Source organism: Salvelinus alpinus, chromosome 23 (assembly GCF_045679555.1).
Source record: "Salvelinus alpinus chromosome 23, SLU_Salpinus.1, whole genome shotgun sequence".
Lineage (NCBI taxonomy): Eukaryota > Metazoa > Chordata > Actinopteri > Salmoniformes > Salmonidae > Salvelinus > Salvelinus alpinus.
The window spans coordinates 16,540,650-16,559,866 of NC_092108.1; the positions used below are offsets into that span (position 1 = coordinate 16,540,650).

At 44.8% G+C, this 19,217-nt stretch overlaps 2 protein-coding genes across 8 annotated transcripts in view; one reads left to right on the forward strand and one right to left on the reverse strand.

Moving 5' to 3' along the window:
- LOC139550353 (dynein, cytoplasmic 1, intermediate chain 2a-like) lies at positions 1-18,520 on the forward strand. Of its 7 annotated transcripts, none has more exons than XM_071361204.1 (17): positions 1-210; positions 6,764-6,884; positions 7,093-7,222; positions 7,751-7,880; positions 9,227-9,289; positions 10,908-11,032; positions 11,305-11,388; positions 11,477-11,639; positions 12,330-12,429; positions 13,030-13,155; positions 13,390-13,536; positions 13,794-13,907; positions 13,995-14,128; positions 14,512-14,656; positions 14,738-14,878; positions 15,100-15,225; positions 15,329-18,520. In XM_071361204.1, the coding sequence occupies exons 2-17, from the start codon at positions 6,765-6,767 to the stop codon at positions 15,440-15,442; spliced, it is 1,962 nt and encodes a 653-aa protein (XP_071217305.1). In that variant the 5' UTR covers positions 1-210; position 6,764; the 3' UTR covers positions 15,443-18,520. The 7 variants fall into 7 exon arrangements, with proteins under 7 accessions (XP_071217305.1, XP_071217304.1, XP_071217307.1 ...); XM_071361203.1 differs by lacking the exon at positions 1-210 and adding an exon at positions 5,006-5,262; XM_071361207.1 differs by lacking the exon at positions 1-210 and adding an exon at positions 5,007-5,262 and having other exon boundaries at positions 7,826-7,880.
- slc25a12 (solute carrier family 25 member 12) overlaps positions 17,921-19,217 on the reverse strand; it is a 24,972-nt gene continuing 23,675 nt past the window's right edge. Inside the window, exon 18 of the mRNA XM_071361202.1 lies at positions 17,921-19,184. Within this exon, the coding sequence (XP_071217303.1) occupies positions 18,965-19,184 (220 nt within the window). The 3' untranslated portion in view covers positions 17,921-18,964. The remainder of the gene's footprint in view (positions 19,185-19,217) is intronic.

Consider the following 19,217-nt stretch of genomic DNA (forward strand, 5'->3'; position numbering starts at 1 on the left):
TTTGAATAACGTGTATTTAAATGACAATTTTCTATTGTTCAGCCATGTTGGATGATGTACCAATTTACAGATCAGCTACCAGAAATGTACCACCCAAAAAATGCATGGGTCAAAATATCTACTAAGCCTATATCTATGATTGGCGCCCACCTCGCTCGTGCTGTGGATGAGATGATGCGAAAACAATGAAGCGACACCCCAAAAATGGCCGTAAGTCACACAAGTTCATTTCTCCTCGCACGAACAAAATATTGAATGAAATGGTAGAGGAAAAATTACATGACTACAATTTATTTTCTTTATACTTTTATTCGTATAAAAATATGAATGCCTTCAGGTCTACACATCCATTGAAAAAGGGCTTCTGACTACAGGCATTTTCAGATGTCAGGATTTGTTTGCGAAGGCTGTTCACTTAGTGTGTGTGGGCTGTGTGCATGGTTGAATTCCACTACACACTGGCAAGTTGAAAACATGCATATTGTTGTATTGGCCCATATTAAAAATGAATCTTATAAAAAAAGAAGTGAACATGCTTGATGAAGGAGGACAATGTTATGATCTACAGATGGAGAAAATGCTTTGTTCCAAATCTGGTGCAATGCATCAGCCAGCTAGGTCTATATGTTATGTTGTTGTGGTGAAGCTTTTGTGACGTCACTGTGGAATTCACACACACACTCACATGCGCACACACACTTTTATTTGGATGTGTTTGTGTTGGTCATTGGGTGACTTAACTCTTTACACCCAAATGGAGCCGACCAGGCGAAGGCAGGTTAATGGCAGACTGAACAATGTTGATGTGTGTATTTTCTATAATTTCTGATATTCAGGGCTCATCTGTAAAAGAGAACTTGGTCTCAGTATGACTCCCTGATAAAATAAAGGTAAAATAACATAACAACAGACTAACTGTGGGTTCCACTGACGAGCTCTCTCTGTAACAGATTAGTCTATATGATTCTGACAGCACAAAGTTATAGAGAATGGTTAAGATGATCATCACACACGCACTCACTATTGTGTATTTATTATTACTTATCTATTGTTTCTCTATTTTCTTTCTCTCTGCATTGTTGGGAAGGGCCCGTAAGCATTTCACTGTTAGTCTATACCTGTTGTTTACGAAGCATGTGACGAATAAAATGTGATTTGTTTTGACTCTTGCACCTACAGTAGGTCTGGGGGTAGAGGATAAGCATGAGATTATTTACAATCACTAAACTCACTGTTTTATGCCAATGAATACATTACATCAGCAGGCTTGAATGAAACAATGTGTGGATATTTCATATTTTTGAATATTTCATATTCATATTTCATATTTTTTTCTCTGAACGGGAGCTTGTTTGTTGGAAGGTTTGATATATTTGATGGAGAGTGTGTGTGTTCCAAGTAAGTTACATCAGGAAATATGTTGTATTTGGTTGAGAAAGCGAGTGAGGTACACATATATACACACACACACACACACACGATATGCACCTGCTCGTGGTAACCTGATTTTTAAGTCATGAGATGAGTTTCCATGGTAACAGTAACAGAGTGATAGCCCTTTACAGGCATTGTTACAGATTGATATCCCTTTACAGGCATTGTTACAGAGTGCTAGCCCTTTACAGGCATTGTTACAGATTGATATCCCTTTACAGGCATTGTTACAGATTGATATCCCTTTACAGGCATTGTTACAGAGTGCTAGCCCTTTACAGGCATTGTTACAGATTGATATCCCTTTACAGGCATTGTTACAGATTGATATCCCTTTACAGGCATTGTTACAGAGTGATAGCCCTTTACAGGCATTGTTACAGAGCGATAGCCCTTTACAGGCATTGTTACAGAGCGATAGCCCTTTACAGGCATTGTCAAAGAGTGATATACCTTTACAGGTATTGTCACATAGCGATAGCCCTTTACAGGCATTATTACAGAGCGATATACCTTTACAGGTATTGTCACATAGCGATAGCCCTTTACAGGCATTGTTACAGAGCGATAGCCCTTTACAGGCATTGTTACAGAGCGATAGCCCTTTACAGGCATTGTTACAGAGCGATAGCCCTTTACAGGCATTATTACAGAGCGATATACCTTTACAGGTATTGTCACATAGCGATAGCCCTTTACAGGCATTGTTACAGAGTGATAGCCCTTTACAGGCATTATTACAGAGCGATATACCTTTACAGGTATTGTCACATAGCGATAGCCCTTTACAGGCATTGTTACAGAGCTATAGCCCTTTACAGGCATTGTTACAGAGCGATAGCCCTTTACAGGCATTGTTAGAGCGATAGCCCTTTACAGGCATTATTACAGAGCGATATACCTTTACAGGTATTGTCACATAGCGATAGCCCTTTACAGGCATTGTTACAGAGTGATAGCCCTTTACAGGCATTATTACAGAGTGATAGCCCTTTACAGGCATTGTTACATAGTGATAGCCCTTTACAGGCATTATTACAGATTGATCGCCCTTTACATGCATTATTACAGAGCGATATACCTTTACAGGCATTGTTACAGAGTGATAGCCCTTTACAGGCATTATTACAGAGCGATATACCTTTACAGGTATTGTCACAGAGTGATAGCCCTTTACAGGCATTGTTACAGAGTGATAGCCTTTTACAGGCATTATTACAGATTGATAGCCCTTTACATGCATTATTACAGAGCGATATACCTTTACAGGCATTATTACAGAGTGATAGCCCTTTACAGGCATTATTACAGAGTGATAGCCCTTTACAGGCATTATTACAGAGCGATAGCCCTTTACAGGCATTGTTATACAGTGATAGCCCTTTACATGCATTGTTATAGAGTGATAGCCCTTTACAGGCATTATTACAGAGCGATATACCTTTACATGTATTGTCACATAGCGATAGCCCTTTACAGGTATTGTCACATAGCGATAGCCCTTTACAGGCATTGTTACAGAGTGATAGCCCTTTACAGGCATTGTTACAGAGTGATAGCCCTTTACAGGCATTATTACAGAGCGATATACCTTTACAGGTATTGTCACATAGCGATAGCCCTTTACAGGTATTGTCACATAGCGATAGCCCCTTACAGGCATTGTTATAGAGTGATAGCCCTTTACAGGCATTGTTACAGAGTGATAGCCCTTTACAGGTATTGTCACATAGCGATACCCCTTTACAGGTATTGTCACATAGCGATAGCCCTTTACAGGCATTGTTATAGAGTGATAGCCCTTTACAGGCATTGTTACAGAGTGATAGCCCTTTACAGGCATTGTTACAGAGTGATATACCTTTACAGGTATTGTCACAGAGTGATAGCCCTTTACAGGTATTGTCACATAGTGATAGCCCTTTACAGGCATTGTTACAGAGTGATAGCCCTTTACAGGCATTGTTACAGAGTGATAGCCCTTTACAGGTATTGTTAGAGTAATAGCCCTTTACAGGCATTGTTACAGAGTGATAGCCCTTTACAGGCATTGTTACAGAGTGATAGCCCTTTACAGGCATTGTTACAGAGTGATAGCCCTTTACAGGCATTGTTACAGAGGAAGAGGAATATTTAATAAGTACAGTAGAGTGAACAGAAATGCACACAATCCTATTATCTTCCCATCCACACAAAAAGAGCCCAAAATAAAATTACAGTTCATGTTGTGTAAACAGGATTATAAACTGGGTGGTTCAAGCCCTGAATGCTGATTGGCTGACAGCAGTGATATATCAGACCGTATACCACGGGTATGACAAAACATTTATTTTTACTCTTCTAATTACGTTGGTAACCAGTTTATAATAGCAATAACTCACCTCAAGGGTTTGTGGTATATGGCCAATATACCACGGCTAAGGGCTGTTCTTGTGCATGACGCAATGCAGATTGCCTGGATACAGCTCGTAGCCATGTTATATTGACAATAGACCACAAACCCCAGAGGTGACTTATTACATTTGACTTATTACATTTCTTTTTAGTCTTCTAATTACATTGGTAACCAGTTTATAATAGCAATAAGTCAGCTCGGGGGTTTGTGCCAAAGCAGCAGCTACTATTCCTGGGGTCCAAACGCAATAAGGCACTTACATTACACATAAAACAAAAGATAAAACAGTACATCATATAACATTATTACACTACTATATATCTACAGGCACTCCTCGTTGCGTCGTGCTTTAGAATAGCCCTTAGTCGGGGTATATTAGCCATATACCACATCCCCTCAGGCCTTATTGCTTAAATAACCTATTCCCTATAGAAATTGAGTTAATTAATGGAGAGAGAGGGGGAGAGAGAGAAAAACTACTGCATACTGCCATGTAATGAGAGCCAGAGCCAGGGCATTCCAAGAGCATCAAATGTCTGCCGGTCTATAAGAAAGTCAGAGAGGGAAAGGTGGCAGCCATTTTGAAAAGCAGTTGCAATGAGCCAGTGGATAAGGAACGTGGGGTCATCAGTATCTGGCCATGCTCAAGAGGAAGATCAAAGTACAATGCTTTCAAACCAACATAATTTAAACCATTAACTTTTACCCCAACCCATGACCCTTAACAAATATACTTGCTCAATAGTTCTGTTGATATAATAGTTTATCCTTTTTAGTAGATATACAAAGCAATAAACTGAACAACAGTTGAAGGTCTTATGTGAATCCACTAATCTCTTATTTCATATAGCTATTAATCATGTGTTATGGACACAGGTTTACAAACTTAAAGGCATGTTACATCAGAAAGGGGAAATAATGACCCCAAAATACAGATGCCTGAAATCTGATCTACCTTGAAATATCATGTCTAGCCCAGACTTTAATGTTGATGAGAGCTTTACAAGGGTTTACAAGGGATAACTCTCTAGCCTAACTCCTTGATGAGTGCAAGAGATTGAGCCAGGGTCAAGCTGATATCTTTGAATGAACCATTGGCGCCATCTAGCGCCAAATGCTCGCAAGGAACACGATTCAAATGCACGTTAACAATTTTGTCCTTCCTCAGGTCCCATCCGTGTAGAGAAATATGTCTGGAAATTGCTCGTATTCACAGACCTAGGATCAGATTATCCACCCCGAATTCCAACCTTAACCAGGGAATAAACACTCAACTGGCCTTAGATCAGCGTCTGGGGAAAATGATTCCTTACTCGGAATGACATCATCCACTCATTGTTTGTGGAGCTGTCAGTTCCATCACCGACCTAGTACTGCAACGTTAACTACTGTAACTACATACAAATTGGATTTCATTTAAAACATTATATCAAGTAAGTGCAAATATACTAGCTACTTTAATGTTTTAGTATTTTAAAACCGTGATACGCGATTTGATCATGTCGGAGTCGGTCACCGTGTAACAGGATGGTTAAATTAGCTAATTTAGCTGTCACTGTCAGGCTTATCGCCGGCTAGCTAGCTAGCTAACGCCCTTGCCTTGCAAGAATTGCTAGGAGATTATTGTCAAAAGTAAATCTACATGTGGATAATCAGATTACCATTGTACAATTAAGCGAGTTTAAATTAAGGGTTGCGGCTTTCTCTTCAGTCAACGTGTGCTCCGTTAGCTGGCTAGCTTGGCATCGAGCACATAGACTCTAAAAAGAAGATCGAGCAGGACACCGATGACGTTGACTCCCGGGACACCGATGACGTTGACTGCCAACACAGATGACGTTGACTGCCAGGACACAGATGGCGTTGACTGTTGGCCAGCGGGCGAGCGAACTACTGCTCCATCGCAGAATCAGATGAAACTGGGATGTGGCCAATCAGCCATGACCCGCTCAACCCTTTTGACCATTCTTATCAACCATATAATTAATTTGGTATTAATAAACATAACTCAGGAAGTGTGTGTAAACATAACTCAGGAAGTGTACGGAAGTTTATTTTCGTCAGATCGAGGCACCCATACCTGTATGAATCTGTAACTGCTACAGTAAGGTCATAGCTGTATGGTTCTGTAACTGCTACAGTAAGGTGCATAGCTGTATGGATCTGTAACTGCTACAGTAAGGTGCATAGCTGTATGGATCTGTAACTGCTACAGCAAGGCTCCATAGCTGTATGGATCTGTAACTGCTACAGTAAGGCACCCATAGCTGTATGGATCTGTAACTGCTACAGCAAGGCTCCATAGCTGTATGGATCTGTAACTGCTACAGTAAGGCACCCATAGCTGTATGGATCTGTAACTGCTACAGTAAGGCTCATAACTGTTTCGATCTGTAACTGCTACAGTAAGGCTCCATAGCTGTATGGATCTGTAACTGCTACAGTAAGGCTCATAGCTGTTTCGATCTGTAACTGCTACAGTAAGGCCCCATAGCTGTATGGATCTGTAACTGCTACAGTAAGTCTACCTTTTTCATTTGAAGAATTCTTTCCTGCTGAAAGATAAAGGCCATATGTTTCGAAAGCCGCATCGCAAGTGATGATTATTCAAGTTTCTAAACATTAATACACAGCTTCGAGGTTGTAGTTCACATGCGGCAGTCATGGGCGAAGCTAATGGCTGAGAACTGAAGGGAGAAGGCAGAATGCCGCCTAGAGTTTTCGAGCGCTAATAACAACCCAGCTTAACATAGATACTGTCACTAGTTGTTTCTTGTTTTCCATTTCCCAGATAAAGGACACATTGTCATGAATAGTTATCCCTTTGTGTTCACATGGTTCCAGTGTGACACCCCCAGTAGCTACTATCCACACACACACACACATCTTCAAACTCATATTGACTGGTTCTCTCTCTCTCCCTCTCTCTTATAGCATGGCAGATAAACAGGATAAGAGTGAGCTGAAGGCGGAGCTGGAGAGGAAGAAACAACGTCTGGCCCAAATCAGAGAGGAAAAGAAGAGAAAGGAGGAGGAGAAGAACAAGAAGAAGGATGTGAGTAGAGGGAATAGAAGAATGATGTAGAACCTGCTGACTGCTGGCCTGATGCAGAGGAGTGGGGGCTATCAGTATATGATTATTACAGTATCATGTTATAGCCAACATGCAGTATTTATTATATTACTGTCTCCCTGTTCCTGCCATTCAACAAATCCCCTCACGGTACCTCGCCCTCTCCCCCTTCCCCTCTCTCCCCCTGTAGGGGTCTGACTCTAAGCGGGGAGGGGAGGGCGGTGCAGCTGGGGCGCCAGACTCGTCTGACCTGGAGAAGAAGAGGAGAGAGGCTGAAGCTCTACTGCAGAGCATGGGGATCGCCCCTGATATAACCAATGGTAAGGACACACACACACACACACACACACACACACACACACACACACACACACACACACACACACACACACACACACACACACACACACACACACACACACACACACACACACACACACACACAGTTTTGTATTCTAATTTAACGTTCATCGTCTGTGATTAACATTTGAGTGTTACACCAATATAATTTCCTTGTCCTGTCTTGGTTTTGTTGAATTGTTAAAGAATTCTTCACATATTTTCTGTTGTTTTCTCTTCTGGTTTTGAATAAACCTTTCTGCATGAAGCCTCAGCATGTCACTTACACCTACTTTTTCTCTCTCTTCTCCTTTTATTTATTTTGCTTTTTTGTATCTTCCCCTTTTTTATTTTATGACTAACCAACTGACCACTCACTCACTCACTCACTCACTCACTCACTCACTCACTCACTCACTCACTCACTCACTCACTCACTCACTCACTCACTCACTCACTCACTCACTCACTCACTCACACACTCACTCACTCACTCACACCCTCAACAGCCCAGCCTCTGAGAGTAATAACAGAGGATACGTGTTTGTTTCACTATCTAGTCCCCGCCCCTATGTCTCCCTCAGCCAAATCAATGTGCAGCGAGACAGGAAGCCAGGACTCTGGAGATGGAAACTCTAGGTATGTGTGTCTATGTGTTTAACTACACTGAACAAAAATATAAATGCAACATGTAAAGTGTTGGTCCCATGTTTCATGAGCTGAAATAAAAGATCCCAGAAATTTTCCATACGCACAAAAAGCTAATTTCTCTCAAATGTTGGGCAGAAATGTGTTTACATCCCTGTTAGTGAGCATTTCTCATTTGCCAAGATAATCCCTCCACTTGACAGGTGTGGCATATCAAGAAGCTGATTAAACAGCATGATCATTACACAGGTGCACATTGTGCTGGGGACAATAAATGGCCACTCAAAAATGTGCAGTTTTGTCACACAACACATGCAGTTGGCATGTTGATGGCAAGAATGTCCACCAGAGCTGTCGCTAGATAATTTAATGTTAATTTCTCTACCATAAGCTGCCTCCAGTTTTTTTTTAAATTTGGCAGTACATCCAACCGGCCTCACAACCGCAGACCACATGTAACCATGCCAGCATCTGGCTTCTTCACCTGCGTGATACCTCAACATCTGGCTTCTTCACCTGCGTGATCGTCTGAGACTAGCCACCCAGACAGCTGATGAAACTGTGGGTTTGCACAACCAAAGAATTTCTGCACAAACTGTCAGAAACCTCAGGGACGCGTGCTCGTCATTCTCACCAGGGTCTTGACCTGACTGCAGTTCGGCGTCGTCACTCACTTCAGTGGGCAAATGCTCACCTTCGATGGCCACCGGCACAATGAAAAAGTGTGCTCTTCACAAATAAATCCTGGATTCAACTGTGCCGGGCAGATGGAAGAAAGCGCGTATGGCTTCTTGTGGGCGAGTGTTATGCTGATGTCAACATTGTGAATGAGATGTGTCGCGCTGCATGAGGCAAATGGTGGTCACACCAGATACTGACTGGTTTTCTGATCCACACCCCTACTTTTATTAAAGATGTCTCTGACCAACATATGCATATCTGGATTCCCAGTCATGTGAAATCCATAGATTAAGGCCTAATTTATTTATTTCAATTGACTGATTTCCTTATATGAACTGTAACTCAGTAAAATCTTTGAAATTGTTGCATGTTGCATTTATATTTTAGTTCAGTGTACTTCCTGGCTCAGTATTTATTAACAAAAGGTTTGTCAATTCTGACTTGTCTGCTTTCTCTCTTTCACTTCCCACTCCACTCCACACCTCTCTCTCTCTCTCTCTCTCTCTCTCACTCCCTGTTGTTTTCTCTTTTTCTCCATCTCTCTCTCTCCTACTCCGCTCCTTCTCTTGTCTACTTCTCTCTCATCTAACTTTTCTGTCTCGCTCTCCCGCTCTCCCTCTCTGCTGCCCCCTGGTGGTGTATTGTGGCTGTATCAGGACGTTACACTGGGATCCTGACCCCTCTACTCTGCAGCTGCACTCTGACTCCGAACTACTGGGGTACTGCTCCTCTCTCTCTCTTACTATCTAAGACACATTCCCTACTTGGCTGGGGTACTGCTCCTCTCTCTCTCTTACTATCTAAGACACATTCCCTACTTGGCTGGGGTACTGCTCCTCTCTCTCTCTTACTATCTAAGACACATTCCCTACTTGGCTGGGGTACTGCTCCTCTCTCTCTCTCTTACTATCTAAGACACATTCCCTACTTGGCTGGGGTACTGCTCCTCTCTCTCTTACTATCTAAGACACATTCCCTACTTGGCTGGGGTACTGCTCCTCTCTCTCTCTTACTATCTAAGACACATTCCCTACTTGGCTGGGGTACTGCTCCTCTCTCTCCTACTATCTAAGACTACTTGGCTGGGGTACTGCTCCTCTCTCTCTCTCTTACTATCTAAGACACATTCCCTACTTGGCTGGGGTACTGCTCCTCTCTCTCTTACTATCTAAGACACATTCCCTACTTGGCTGGGGTACTGCTCCTCTCTCTCTCTTACTATCTAAGACACATTCCCTACTTGGCTGGGGTACTGCTCCTCTCTCTCTTACTATCTAAGACACATTCCCTACTTGGCTGGGGTACTGCTCCTCTCTCTCTCTTACTATCTAAGACACATTCCCTACTTGGCTGGGGTACTGCTCCTCTCTCTCTTACTATCTAAGACACATTCCCTACTTGGCTGGGGTACTGCTCCTCTCTCTCTTACTATCTAAGACACATTCCCTACTTGGCTGGGGTACTGCTCCTCTCTCTCTTACTATCTAAGACACATTCCCTACTTGGCTGGGGTACTGCTCCTCTCTCTCTCTTACTATCTAAGACACATTCCCTACTTGGCTGGGGTACTGCTCCTCTCTCTCTCTTACTATCTAAGACACATTCCCTACTTGGCTGGGGTACTGCTCCTCTCTCTCTCTTACTATCTAAGACACATTCCCTACATGGCTGGGGTACTGCTCCTCTCTCTCTCTTACTATCTAAGACACATTCCCTACTTGGCTGGGGTACTGCTCCTCTCTCTCTCTTACTATCTAAGACACATTCCCTACTTGGCTGGGGTACTGCTCCTCTCTCTCTCTCTTACTATCTAAGACACATTCCCTACTTGGCTGGGGTACTGCTCCTCTCTCTCTCTTACTATCTAAGACACATTCCCTACTTGGCTGGGGTACTGCTCCTCTCTCTCTCTCTTACTATCTAAGACACATTCCCTACTTGGCTGGGGTACTGCTCCTCTCTCTCTCTCTTACTATCTAAGACACATTCCCTACTTGGCTGGGGTACTGCTCCTCTCTCTCTCTCTTACTATCTAAGACACATTCCCTACTTGGCTGGGGTACGGCTCCTCTCTCTCTTACTATCTAAGACACATCCCCTACTTGGCTGGGGTACTGCTCCTCTCTTCTGTTCCTCCTGGTCTTTTCCTTGGTGGACATGTTTGCATCATGCACATTGCTGTCTGCTAGCGCATGTAGAGTGTTTGTCTTTCCGATGGTGTGTTTGGATGTGGAAGAGTCTCTGACCTTGTGTGTGCGTGCATGAGAGAGTCTGTATAATCTTGTGGCTGTGTTTTTAGGTTTGTATGTGTCTCCCTGACTATGTATGTGTCTCCAGGCGTGGTTTGAGGCTTGGCATGGCAAAGGTGACCCAGGTGGATTTCCCACCCAAACAGTCTGTGTCCTACTCCAAGGAGACACAGACCCCCACCTGTACACAAACACACACACAGGCCAAACCAGGTAGTCCTTGTGTTTTATGTGTTACCAGCAATTTACAGACTTTTAAGTATGTTGTGTTGTTGTGAGCATGATATTGAACCTGTGTGTGTGTGTGTGTGTGTGTGTGTGTGTGTGTGTGTGTGTGTGTGTGTGTGTGTGTGTGTGTGTGTGTGTGTGTGTGTGTGTGTGTGTGTGTGTGTGTGTGTGTGTGTGTGTGTGTGTGTGTGTGTGTGTGTGTGTGTGTGTGTGTGTGTGTGTGTGTGTGTGTGTGTGTGTGTGTGTGTGTGTGGCAGAGGAGGAGGAGGAGATGGCCGAGCCCAAGCCAGCAGAGGAGTCCCAGGAGGAAAAAGCTGATCAGGAAGAGAAGCAGGAAGAAGGTGAGACTGACTTTAACCTCTTACCTGTGACCTGTAAGTTGGCTTGCCCTGCTTACACCACAGCTGATATTTGTGTGTGTGTGTGTAGTCCCTCCCAAAGATCTGACTGAAGAGGAGAAGATGCAGCTTCTCCACTCGGAGGAATTCATGACGTTCTTCGATCGAGGGAGCAGGATTGTGGAGCGCGCTCTGTCTGAACGAGTGGACGTCTGCTTTGACTACAGTGGCAGAGACCTGGAAGACAAGGAGGGGTGAGACACCCCGAACTGTAAAATAATAATAATAATTATTAGTCACACACACTTCCCAGCTGGTATAAAAGGTGCAGCAAAATGCTTGTGTGCTAGCTCCCTCAACACTGTAGTACAATAATCACTATGAATAATAACACCTCCTCTCTCACTAATGGCCTCTCTCTCCCCTCCCCCTTCTCCCCCAACTACTCTCTCCTCTCCTCTCTCCCCTTCTCTCTCCCTCTCCCCTCCTCTCTCCCCCCCTGCTCCTCACTCGACCACCTCCTCTCTCCCCCACCTCCTCTCTCCCTCTCCTCACTCGACCACCTCCTCTCTCCCCCACCTCCTCTCCCCTCCTCTCTCCCCCCTGCTCCTCACTCGACCACCTCCTCTCTCCCCAACCTCTCTCCCCCCTGCTCCTCACTCGACCACCTCCTCTCTCCCCCACCTCCTCTCCCCTCCTCTCTCCCCCCTGCTCCTCACTCGACCACCTCCTCTCTCCCCAACCTCTCTCCCCCCCTGCTCCTCACTCGACCACCTCCTCTCTCCCCCACCTCCTCTCCCCTCCTCTCTCCCCCCCTGCTCCTCACTCGACCACCTCCTCTCCCCTCCTCTCTCCCCCCCTGCTCCTCACTCGACCACCTCCTCTCTCCCTCTCTACCCCCTCCTCCTCTCTACCCCCTCCTCTCTCTCGTTCTTTTTTTCCAGTGAGATGCAGGCGGGGGCTAAGATATCTCTGAACAGGGCGTTCTCTGACGAACGTTGGTCCAAGAACAGAGTGGTCACCTGTCTGGACTGGTCTCCTCAGGTAAGACAGTGTGCAATGATTGTAAATATACACTGAGTGTACAAAACCTGCTCTTTCCATGACATAGACTGAACAGGTGAATCCAGGTGAAAGATATGATCCATTATTGATGTCACTTGTTAAATCCACTTCAATCGGTGTAGATGAAGGGGGGGACAGGTTAAAGAAGGACTTTTAAGCCTTGAGACGTGGATTGTGTATGTGTGCCATTCAGAGGGTGAATGGACAAGACAAAAGATTGAAGTGCCTTTGAACGGGGTATGGTAGTAGGTGCCAGGCTCACCGGTTTGAGTGTGTCAGGAACTGCAACGCTGCTGGGTTTTTCGTGCTCAACAGTTTCCCGTGTAAATCAAGAATGGTCCACCACCCAAAGGACATCTTGCCAACTTGAAACAACTGTTGGAAGCATTGGAGTCAACATGGGCCAGCATCCCTGTGGAACACTTTTGAGACCTTGTAGAGTCCATGCCCTGACTGATGAATTGAGGCTGTTCTGAGGGCAAAGGGAAGGTGTTCCTAATGTTTTGTACTCTCAGTGTATATACTGTATGTAACTGTCGGATTCATATTCATCTCGTGTTCGACTCCTGTTTGATTCAGTACCCTGAGCTGCTGGTGGCCTCCTACAACAACAACGAGGATGCTCCTCATGAGCCTGACGGAGTGGCTTTGGTCTGGAACATGAAGTTCAAGAAGACAACACCTGAATACACCTTCCACTGCCAGGTACACAAACGCATGAACGTGCGCATACATACACACCAGTGGAGGCTGCTGAGGGGAGGACGGCTCATAATAATGTCTGGAACGGAGAGAATGAAATGGCATCAAACAAATGGAAACCATGTGTTTGATACAATCCCACTCCAGTCATTACCACAAACCCGTCCTCCCCAATTAAGGCGCCACCACACACACACACTGCTCTGCGAAAATCCTTTTCTTCTGCCTGCCCTCCAGTCTGCAGTGATGTCAGCAGCGTTCGCCAGATTCCATCCTAACCTGGTCGTGGGTGGGACTTACTCAGGCCAGATCGTCCTATGGGACAACAGGAGCAACAAGAGAACACCTGTACAGAGAACTCCTCTTTCTGCATCCGCTCACACGGTAACACACGCAGAGTGCTCAATAGCTTTCAAATTGTGAAGTTGTTTACATTATATTAGCTTACAAGCTACTGACATTTGTCATACGCTCTTAACAGGAGCCACTAGGGTTAAGTGCCTTGCTAAAGGGCACATCAGCAAATCATTTTACCTAAGGTATTCGAACCATCAACCTTCCGGTTACTGGCCAAACGCTCTTAACCACTAGGCTACCTGCCGCCCAGAGACTGAACTGTGTCTGTGTCCTGTGATGTTCAGCACCCAGTGTACTGTGTGAACGTGGTGGGGACCCAGAATGCGCACAACCTCATCAGCATCTCGACTGATGGAAAGATGTGCTCCTGGAGCCTGGACATGCTGTCTCAACCACAGGTACTACTGCAGCGTGTGTGTGTGTCTGAGTTCTAAGACATCGCAGAGCTAGTGTTAATGCTGTGTGTGTGTGTGTGTCCTTTCCAGGACAGTCTGGAGCTGGTGTTTAAGCAGTCGAAGGCAGTAGCAGTGACCTCCATGGCTTTTCCTCTGGGTGATGTGAACAACTTTGTGGTCGGGAGTGAAGATGGATCAGTCTACACCGCCTGCCGCCACGGGAGGTACGTGAGTGTGTGTGTGTGATTTTATTTAGCGATGGGGAGTAACGATTGCTTTGTGCACATGGTCTGTGTTACAGTAAAGCAGGTATCAGTGATGTGTTTGAGGGACACCATGGTCTGTGTTACAGTAAAGCAGGTATCAGTGATGTGTTTGAGGGACACCATGGTCTGTGTTACAGTAAAGCAGGTATCAGTGATGTGTTTGAGGGACACCATGGTCTGTGTTACAGTAAAGCAGGTATCAGTGATGTGTTTGAGGGACACCATGGTCTGTGTTACAGTAAAGCAGGTATCAGTGATGTGTTTGAGGGACACCATGGTCTGTGTTACAGTAAAGCAGGTATCAGTGATGTGTTTGAGGGACACCATGGTCTGTGTTACAGTAAAGCAGGTATCAGTGATGTGTTTGAGGGACATCATGGCCCGGTCACTGGACTGAGCTGTCACAGTGCCGGGGGTCCCGTGGATTTCTCCCATCTGTTCATCTCTTCCTCCTTCGACTGGACCGTCAAGCTGTGGACCACCAAGGTAACGCACACACACACACACAGAAACATCAACCCTACGTCATTCTCTAACAGTACCCTCTCTCTCTCTCTCTCTCTGTAGAGTACCCGTCCTCTGTATTCATTTGAGGACAGCTGTGACTATGTGTATGATGTCATGTGGTCTCCCACACACCCCGCCCTCTTCGCCTGTGTAGATGGATCTGGACGCCTGGACCTGTGGAACCTCAACAACGACACAGAGGTACACACACCAGAGGAGGCTGGTGGGAGGAGCTATAGGAGGACGGGCTCATTGTAATGGCTGTAATGGAACGGTATTAAACATATGGAAACCTCATCTGACTCCGTTCCAAACGTTCCATTCCAGACATTACAATGAGCCTGTCCTCCTATAGCTCCTCCCCAACACACATTTATACACACGCAATGAACAATGCAACATAAACACTGTGTGTGTCCTAGGTGCCCAGTGCAAGTGTGTGTGTGAATGGGTCTCCTGCTCTGAACCGTGTGCGGTGGGCTCACTCAGGGAGAGAGATCGCTACAGGAGACTCAGACGGACAGGTGCTGGTCTATGACGTAGGGGAGGTGAGAGATCTATTCATTCATCTAGTAAAACCCTTATATTCCTGCACTGAAATAAATCACGTGTCAAACCTGCAATTTGTTTAACCTGTGTGTGTTTCCACAGCAAATCTGTGTGCCCAAGGCAGATGAATGGACCCGTTTGGTGCACACGCTGGTGGAGATCAACGAGAACCGCGATGAAGGAGAGGAGCTGGCCGCGCAGCGCCTAGTCGCCTGATCACCATGTTAACCACTCCCGTCCTGCACTTGCTTCCAAATCCTCCCTCCAGTTGGAACAGGAGTGATGTTTATCCTCTCAGGTTCTAGAACATTTGCTTGTTCTGTCCACAGCTCTTCCCTAAATATGCAAAACTTTGTACCTTTGCACCTTTTTACTACTTTGCATCTCTTGTATTTGTACGTCTTTGGAGGCGTATGTGTATTCCCTAAAGCCTGACCATGTGGGTTTAATGGTGAAGAGAAAGAAACAAGATGACCCATTCCAACCTTTATAGACTAGGTCAGCAATGTCCTTAGATTTTAGCGTCAATTTTATTTATCCATGCTCTTATTTATCATATGCGGTTGCACATTATTTAAACATGTCTGTGGATAGCTTTACTATTATATCCCTTAACATTAGCACTACACCTAAGCTCATACCACTACAAGACAAAAAGTGCTTTTTAAACTTTACTTGCCTTGACTGAATATGTTAGTGGTTTTTGAAAAAAACTAAGTTAATATTACTTTATCCATTTAAAAATGTACTGTACCTGTAGGTCTCTTAATATAAACCCAGTGTCTCTCTACTTCCTGAAAGGATGTTAATGAAGTATTTCCTCATATGAAGATGTGGACCTAAGTAGAGCCATAGATGCATACAGAGTTTGGCCAACTATCCACCATGTTGGCACCAAATGCACCACATTCTAATGAGCATTTCAACTAGACTTGTTGTTGGAACATCGTCCATTACACAATTCTCTGTTGGAAGGAGTTTACCAAACTCTGTATAGATACAGCGCATTCAGAAAGTATTCAGACCCCTTGACTTTTTCCACATTGTTACATTACAGCCTTATGCTAAAATTGATTAAATAGTCCCCCCCATCATTCTACACACAATATCCCATAATGACAAGGTAAAACAGCAGTTTTTAGAAATGTGAACAAATTTATAAAAAATGTATAACTGAAATATCACATTTACATAAGTTTTCAGACCCTTTACTCAGTACTTTGTTGAAGCCCCTTTGGCAGTGATTACAGCCTTGAGTCTTCTTAGGTATGATGCTACAAGCTTGGCACACCTGTATTTGGGGAGTTTCTCCCATTCTTCTCTGCAGATCCTCTCAAGCGCTGTCAGGTTGGATGGGGAGCGTCGCTGCACAGATATTTTCAGGTTTCTCTAGAGGATGTTCGACTGGGTTCAAGTACGGGCTCTAGCTGGGCCACTCAAGGACATTGAGACTTGTCCCGAAGCCACTCCTGCGTGTGCTTAGGGTCGTTGTCCTTTTGGAATGTGAACCTTCACCCCAGTCTGAGGTTCTGAGTGCTCTGGAGCAGGTTTTCATCAAGGATCTTTCAGTTCTTTGCTCCATTCATCTTTCACTCGATCCGGACTAATCTCCCAGTCCCTACCGCTTAAAAACATCCCCACAACATAATGCTGTCACCACCATGCTTCACCGTAGGGATGGTGCCAGGTTTCCTCCAGACGTGAGGCTTGGCATTCAGGCCAAAGAGGGCAATCTTGGTTTCATCAGACCAGAGAATCTTGTTTCTCATGGTCTGAGAGTCCTTTAGGTGCCTTTTGGCAAACTCCAAGCGGGCTCTTGTGCGCCTTTTACTGAGGAGTGGCTTCTGTCTGGCCACTCTACCATGAAGGCCTGATTGGTGGAGTGCTGCAGAGATGGTTGTCCTTGTAGAAGGTTCTCCCATCTCCACAGAGGAACTCTGGAGCTCTGTCAGAGTGACGATTGGGTTCGTGGTCACTTCCCTGACCAAGGCCTTTCTCCCCCGACTGCTCAGTTTGCCTGGGCGGCCTTGGTGGTTCAAAACCTTTTCAATTTAAGAATGGAGGCCACTGTGTTCTTGGGGACCTTCAATGCTGCAGACATTTTTTGGTACCCTTCCCCAGATCTGTGTCGCCACAATCCTGTCTCAGAGCTCTACGGACAATTTCTTCCACCTCATGGCTTGGTTTTTGCTCCGACATGCACTGTCAACTGATGGACCTTATACACAGGTGTGTGCCTTTCCTAATCATGTCCAATCAATTGAATTGTAGAAGTTGTAAAAACATTAAGGATGATCAATGGAAACAGGATGCACCTGAGCTCCATTTCGAGTCACATAGCAAAGAGTCTGAATACGTAAAACGTAAATAAGGTATTTCATATTTTTTGAGTACCAAAAAAAAAAGTTTTGCTTTGTTATTATGGTGTATTAATGAGGAAAATGTTTAATTTAATCAATTTTAGAATAAGGCTGTAACGTAACAAAATGTGGAAAAGGGAAGGGGTCTGAATACTTTCCGAATGCACTCTGTGCTGCTTATAAAATGAATTTGATATGATAGGACATTTTGTAAAATTGTATCAGTATAACATGAAGTGACCAAGTCTAGTATTACGCCAAAACTCCTGGTAAGGTTTTGCTTGTCCCTTTTTGCTGTTTATTCCCCTTGAAATAAACACTTTAACCTCTAGAATTAAAACCATACATATGCTTTATTTCAATAAAATACACAATGAATTGAAATGGATTTAAGTTATCTAATCCTTTGCTCATGATTCTCCTCAATAAACACTTATGTTGAAAAGGTCTGTACATCAGTGATTCTCAAGAGACAGAGTCCCAACGTCATTCTAACATAACAGTAACGTCACTTCGACGTTACCGTCACGTTGCTTTCTAACATTACTGCAACGCTTCTGTAACAAATGTTTCTCTCATTATCCTCATGGTGTTGCTCTAACATTACCATAACATTGTTGTCCAACCTTACAGTAACAATTCCTTTCCAGCAGAGTCACGTCTCTGTACAGCAGATCTACAATATGTACAGTAACTTCCTGTGCAAGGCCCAATCAGAGTAAAGCCTTACACACGCTGTCCAATCAAATATCCCCTACACACTGTCCAACCAAAGTAGCCTTACACACAATGTGCATCCGAAAGAAAAACAAAAAAATCTAAATCAGTTATTAATGAGAAGAGAGGAGCCACCAGAGAGAGAGAGAGGCGTGTGGGAGAGAGAGAGAGCGCAGCGTGGGGGAGAGCTGAGCAACCGGAATGTGGGGGGGGGAGCCACCGGAATGTGGGGGGGAGCAACCGGAATGCGGGGGGGAGCAACCGGAATGCAGGGGGGAGACGAGGCTCCTTTTCAAATACATGTTTCAGATGAAAAGAGGGATGAGAGAAGTAAAGAGGAGCATGCAGCCACTGGAGATACAACACAGTACAGTACAACACAGTGCAGTGTTCATGTTACTGACTGAGCTTTAACTACTGACCTACAGTCAGCTCTCCAGGACCAGGGAGAGAGTGCACTGAATTAGTCCCTGGGAGGAGTGGGGGGCAGTGTGTACGTCTGTGTGTATGTCTGGTTACATGGACCCTGGGAGTGTGTGTGTATTTCTGGTTACATGGCCATACAAACAGTGTGTATGTATTTCTGTTGCATGGCCCCTGGGAGTGTGTGTCTAAGTGTATACTCCCTAGTGGAGTGGGCAGGTAGTTAGAGGCCCAGTCTTTAGGGTGCAGCAGCCTCCTCTTGAGGGGAGGCAGAAGGGGTATCATGGTGAATGGAGACCACTCCAGAGGACTTGAACTTGGGCAGGTGGAGGCCAAACTTGTTCTCCACGCCAGCGAAGGTGGCCGTAGCCAGACGGTAACCGCCCACGTGGTCAGCACTGACCGGAGGAAGCTCCGAGATACGAGACTTAGGAGTGGGCTCAGACCCTGACGGACGACTGGAGAGAGAAAGATAGGGAAATGGGAGACAT